Source organism: Vulpes lagopus, chromosome 8 (assembly GCF_018345385.1).
Source record: "Vulpes lagopus strain Blue_001 chromosome 8, ASM1834538v1, whole genome shotgun sequence".
Lineage (NCBI taxonomy): Eukaryota > Metazoa > Chordata > Mammalia > Carnivora > Canidae > Vulpes > Vulpes lagopus.
The window spans coordinates 84,432,697-84,439,031 of record NC_054831.1 but is presented as its reverse complement, the minus strand read 5'-3'; the positions used below and the strand labels follow the sequence as shown (position 1 = coordinate 84,439,031).

General features: G+C 46.3%; 1 protein-coding gene across 7 annotated transcripts in view; it reads right to left on the bottom strand.

Annotated features, from left to right (window-relative positions):
• Positions 1 to 277: 277 nt before the first annotated feature.
• PSD2 (pleckstrin and Sec7 domain containing 2) overlaps positions 278 to 6,335 on the bottom strand; it is a 141,924-nt gene continuing 135,866 nt past the window's right edge. For 6 of the 7 annotated variants that reach the window (XM_041765390.1, XM_041765389.1, XM_041765396.1 and 3 more), the window contains 2 exons: positions 5,812 to 5,955; positions 278 to 2,439 (listed from right to left, as the gene is read on the bottom strand). In XM_041765390.1, coding sequence (XP_041621324.1) covers positions 2,230 to 2,439; positions 5,812 to 5,955 — 354 coding nt within the window. In that variant the 3' untranslated portion in view covers positions 278 to 2,229. The remainder of the gene's footprint in view (positions 2,440 to 5,811; positions 5,956 to 6,335) is intronic. The other variant, XM_041765391.1, reaches the window with a different exon arrangement.

The window sequence follows — 6,335 nt, the reverse complement described above, 5'->3', positions numbered from 1 at the left end:
CTCAACACCCAGCACAGTGTGCAGCACTGGGGACTTTCAGTGAATGAGAAAATGAAGGTTCAACTTCAATGAAGGTTGACTGCGGTCAAGGGTCAGCCCCCAGAAGTCCCTGAGCCCGAAGCCACTTCCCAGGACCACCAGGTGGCGCAAACCACTTGCTGCATCTCACCTGTAGTCCTCCAGCCCCTGGAATTGGACAGTCCTGGAAAATGGGCATATTGGCAGAAATTAGGCGGGGAATATGATGGCCCATTAGAATGTAGGAAAGAAATATTAGAACTCTCATTTAGATTTATTTTCATCTCATCTTTTTAAATTTCTATTTTTGTGTATGTTTTATAATGTACATATTTTAGTACAGTAGTACATGTATATAATTTACAATAAATAATTATACAATTAAGAAAGTGACCAACAGATTTTTTTACTGATGGGAAACATCACTAGTGCTCAGGGAAGCATATCTGTCTGCAGCAGACAGAAGGTTGCTCCTCTGCTTTCATTCATCCACCCTCATTAAGGTGGGAAGCTGACCCTCAAAATCAAAGACCTTAGAGCCAGAATGGAGAAAGTACAGAGAGCTCTTTTGTGTTACATTGCTCTTTCGATTTCACTTAAGTGAACATTTACTTCCCCTCAGCAAAATTAAGGGGCCAGATGGTTTGGTTATAAAATACACTTCAGTGGATCCAAATTAAATAATCTGGATTTAAATCACTACATATTTCCACAGACTCATATGTCATCCCTTGTATCAAATGTGAGCGTGCTTGTAAATGTTAGGTACTTAATAAGACAAGTCAACCTTGCAACTAACTAAATATGTTACCACTGAGGTCAAATTGCTGCCCAAACTAACCTATTTTTAAATATATAAGGATCTGCTCATCATAGCTCATTAAAGGAACCATCACCCCCACCACTTGTCAGTCTGAGGAATTCAGGGCTTACAGGATACTAGTCGGTGGTCATCACATGGCAAATTTTTCTCTCCTTCCCAGGCCTGTCCTTAGCTAGCATTCCTGGGTCACCAGAAGAGTGAAAGAAATGTCAACTTAAAAAACAATCAGCAACTTCTTACTCCACCATTTCCCAAGAGCAGAAATTAATGGCTTCCATAACCCTCCTCCACCAAACATCTTTGGGCTTGTTGACAAGTGGCTGTTTGCAAGGCAGAGTATCTTCTATTCCTGTAGCAGTAGATCTGTACAAGAAGCCACTTCTGGAGCTCAGAGACCTGGCAGCACCAACATAAAGACCAAAATATAAACAGGGCCATGGTCCCACCCTACTCATACCCCAGAATGCCTGTGGAACAAGATGGGGTGGCATATGCACACACGGTCTATTCATTCCAAAGCATCAACTGGAAGAGCAGTGGAAGTCCCAGGTCAGCCGGAAGAGGGGAAATGGGGGGAGAAGAGGTCAGCACTATCTCCACCTTCCCTCCCAGAGTGTCTGGGCTACCAAGAGGCCAGATGGCAGCCCTCCTTGCTAACAGGTGGAGTTCTCGTATAGGCTTTTCCCTTCTTCTTTCATTTTGATATCAATTCCAAAATCATCTCTAAAGGAGCTCCATATATATATTCTTTTATATATATACATTTTTGTCCATATAAAAGAAAGCAGTAATGGCCTCTATAAATGGAAGGTGAGGTGAATGCACACACGAGTAGACAGCTTGACGTTGAGGAAGCAGGCCCAGGTCCTGGATTATTGCAAAGGGAGGCAGGAGAACAAGGCGTGGTTGCAGAAGCTACTGGGTGGAGGGAGGAGAGGATGGTACTGGTGGTCTGCCAACCTGCTGCTGGTCAAGTCTGAGGAGGGAAGAGGAGAACAGGTAGGGATCCAGACCTGCCCTTGGAATGGAAACAGGAAGATGACAGGAACTTGTGAGAAGGGGAGGGTCTGCAAAGTCAGCTGCCCTTCCTCCTTCTCCAGTGACATCGTGTCTAGAGCATGCACACAACTGGCCTACAAAATGAGGCTCCGTGGTGGAGAGGAACATGAGGGCTGAGGAGAAAGTATGAGGCCCAGATAAACCCCAGGATGCAAGAAGACCAACGCCATGAATAGCATCTCCGTCTCCTTGGCCCATGGGGCTCTCTGCACCCCTCTGGCTGCCTGTCAATTGCCTGGAGCTGGTACAAGTGGCCCCTGGCTGGAATTGTGCTCACTGCCCCCTCTGGCAACACTTGCCTGCCTCTGGGGCCTGCCTATCAATGCCAGCTAAGTATCAGGCCCAGTGGTATCCTTTGTAGCTTTGCTGCCAGTCACAGTTCCGTGGCCCTGACTGAGGGCGGGGCTTGAGTGTGTCTTGCGGAGGGAAGGATCATCCCCTTCCAAGGTGGCCAGCCGGGCCTCAATCCGCTCCAGGTCATCTGAGCCCACTTTGATTTTCACCGCCAGGAGGTGGATATAGGTCTCATAACGGCTTTTCTGGAAAAAAAGAGAAAGGCCAAACACAAAGTCAAAGGACAAACAACAAATGCAAAAAAAAAAAAAAAAAAGCATTTGGATCTTAGGTGACAAAAGACCAATTTCCTTAATATTCAGAGAGCTCTCACTAATCAATAAAAAAAGAGATAAACAATCCAATAAAAAAAACTAGGCAAGAGACATACACAGAAATCTTACTCATAATTTTAAAAATTCAAATTAGGGCAGCCCGGGTGGCTCAGCAGTTTAGCGCCATCTTCAGCCCAGGATGTGATCCTGGAGACCGGGGATTGAGTCCCACCTCCGGCTCCTTGCATGGAGCCTGCTTCTCCCTCTGCCTGTGTCTCTGCCCCCCTCTCTCTCTCTGTGTCTCTCATGAATAAATAAAATATTTTTTAAAAAATTCAAATTAATTGGCAATGATTTCTTGAGTATAACACCAAGAGTAAGGACAACCAAAATAAAAATTGACAAATAGGATTACAAAATTTAAAACTTTAAAACTCATGTGTCTCAGGGGTGCCTGAAATATTTGCACATCCATATTCATAACAGCACTATTTGCAAAAGCCAAAAGGTGAAAGCAACCCAAATGTCCAGCAGCAGATGAAAAGATAAAGATGTGGTATCCACGTACAGCAGAATAGTATTCAGCCTTAAAAAGGAAGGAAATTCTAACGCATGTCACAACATGGATAAACTTGAGCAAAAGCCAGTCACAAAAACACAAAATCTGTTATTAATTCACTAATAGGCAGTAACTAGAGTAGTCAAAATCACAGAAACAGAAACAAGAACAGTGGTTGCCCCCAGGGGATGGGGAGGAGAGGTGGTGCAACAAGGGGAGGTGGGCAGGACTTGCTGTTTTATGGGTGTAGAGTTTCAGTTGGGAAGATGAAACGGTTCTGGAGATTGGTTAAACAACAATGCGAGTAGAATTAATACTATTTAACTATCCACTTAGAAATGGTTAAGATGATAAATTTTATGCCATGCATATTGACCACAATTAAAATTTTTTAATTCAAATTAAAATAGCAATGAGATACCCCTTTTTAAACCTTAGATTGATGACAATTAAAACATCCAGTAGTGTCCAGTGTTGGTAAGAGCATGAATAGAGAAGTACATTCATAAGCTATTTAAAGTGTTATAAATGGAGGGAGGTGCAGTGCCTGAGTGGCCCACTCAGTTGAGTGTCTATCTAACTCTTGGTTTCAGTTCAGGTCATTATCTCAGGGTCATGAGACTGAGCCCTGCATCATCGGGCTCTGTGCTCAGCATAGGGTCTGCTTAAGACTCTCTCTCCCTCTGCCCATCTCTTCCCCTCTCCCTCTCTCTCTCAAGTAAATACATTTAAAAATAAATAAATAAAGTATTATAAATTGGGGCACTTGGGTGGCTCAGTTGGTGAACCATCCAACTCTTGATTTTAGTTCAAGGTTGTGAGATTGAGTCCCATGTGAGGCTCCATGTTGGGTGTGGAGCCTGCTTAAGATTCTCTCTCTCCCAGGGAGGTAGGTAGGGGGAATGGGGTAACTAAGTGACAGGCATTAGGAGGGCACCTGACATGATGAGCCCTGACTGAGTGTTATATGCAACTGATGAATTACTGAATTCTACATCTGAAACTAATGATGTACTATATGTTGGGTAATTGATTTTAAATTTTTAAAAAATCTCTCTCCTTCTGCCCCTCTCCACTCTCACTCTTAAAAAAAAAAAAAAAGTGTTACAAATTGGTAAACACTTAGGAGGGAAATTTGGTCACTATGTCTGAGGTCCTGACTCTGAGCTTCCAGCCCTCACCACAGTCAGGAGAGGCTGAGGTCCCAGAAGAAGCAAAGAGTAAAGGTGCAGAGACACTGTTCTCATGCAGCTCTGTCACATGAACAGAAAGACCCTTCACCACTGGGCTTCACTTCCCCCAGTTAAGCCAGGGGCAAGTGAGAAAGACCAGAGTGCTGGAGTTACAATCACCTGGGATAGGATCCTGGCTCCTGCACTTTTTTTTTTTTTTAAGATTTTATTTATTTATTTTTTAAAGATTTTATTTATTTATTCATGAGAGACACACAGAGAGAGAGAGAGGCAGAGACACAGGCAGAGGGAGAAGCAGGGTCCATGCAGGGAGCCCGACGTGGGACTCGATCCTGGGTCTCCAGGATCAGGCCCTAGGCTGAAGGCTGCGCTAAACCGCTGAGCCACCTGGGCTGCCCTTATTTATTTATTCTTGAGACACACACCAGAGAGAGGCAGAGACACAGGCAGAGGGAGAAGCAGGCTCCATTCAGGGAACCCAATGTTGGACTCGATCCTGGGACCCCAAGATCAGGTCCTGAAGGCAGGTGTCCAACCACTGAGCCACCCAGGCATCCCATGGCTCCTGCGCTTCTTAACTGTCACCTCAGGCAAGTGATCTGCCCTCTCCAAGCCTCAATTTTCCCATCTGTAAAATGGGGATACTAAGAGAACCCATTTCAGAGAGTTGACATGAGGATTAAAGCAATCAGCACAAGGGAATGAAGGCACTCATGCCTGGCAGTTGGCTAGAGATCAGTCCACTGTAGCTTTTGCCATCCTTTTTTTATGTTGCAGAGAGAGTGGGTCTGAGAAGACTTTAAGAGTGGTACAGCTTTATGTTTTTCAAAAGGTCAGGATCTCTCCTGGGAATGCTCCTCTCTTCCTCACACAGTAGAAAATCAATGTAGAAATCCAGAGACTGAGATCAGCGACTTCCTGCCTTTCTTGCCCCGAAGGCTCAGACTCAGCCTCTGTATTGTCCACCCCCATCAGCAAGTCAATACAAAGGCCAGTCCAAAAGGGACAAGTGGTTGTTGCCTCCCTTCCCCAAGCTGCCCCCCCTTCACCAGGTGAAGGCGATGTCAGCCCATTTACAGAGCATTGTGAGGCAGAATCAGGGCAGGGGGGACAGAGAGACAAGATGGAGAGAAGGGAGAAGCTTGTTGCTGATAAACATCTGTGGAAGAGGAAAAGGAGACAAAAGCGGGGTAGGTCAGGCAGGTGGGCTTGCACTGTCTATGGTTGAGCTGTGACAGCTTCCCGAGAGGCTGGGTCATGGGGGAAGCGCAGGTGAGGAGCGGCTGGGAGAAGAATAGTGCCCACCTCGTGCTCCTTGAGAGACACAAGTAAGGGCACATCTGTTTGATTGACAACTGGCAGCTGAACTGATCAGACTGGCCCACAGAAGGCCATGCATGGCTCATGATTGCCTCAGGGGAGCCCCCAAAGTGGAGACCCCCCAAACCAGGAGCCTCTGGCTGCAGAATGATGCTGGTGACAGAGAGAAGAGCTGGATTCCTCCTTCTGCCCCAGTGCCATCCTTAGCAATCGGCCCTAAGGAGAACGCACCTCGAAAGTGAGATAGTGTTCCTTCAGTCGGTTCTCCTCAGCCTCCTTGGACTTGACTCCCCTCTCAATGGGGTGGCACTTGTGCTCAGCCAGCTCTGAAGTCACCTGCCTTAACTTATTCTCATGGGAACGCAGCTGCTCCTCCTGCAAAGACAAGTCCTAGACTTGAGGTCCCACTCTCAGGATGTCATGGGTGGGTCTAAACCTATTGCGCTGAATCTGCTTCAGCAAAGGGAAACTGAGGCTTGCCCAGGGTCATCAAGTATGTGAAGCCCTGAGGGAGTGCCCTTTCTCCTCTTTCCTGCCTTGCTTTGATTGGCATCAACCCTCTGAGATAAATCCACAGCAGGCTTGGGAGATGACAGCCTCACACTAGAATGAGCACATAGATCATTTCCTGACATAGACACACAGTCACTCCAGACACCCCCACCCCTGCCAGTTCATATGGACGCTCACATACACACACAAACCCAATGGACCAAGAGACAGCCTGGCCTCAGCTATCCCTGGCGCTGTACGCT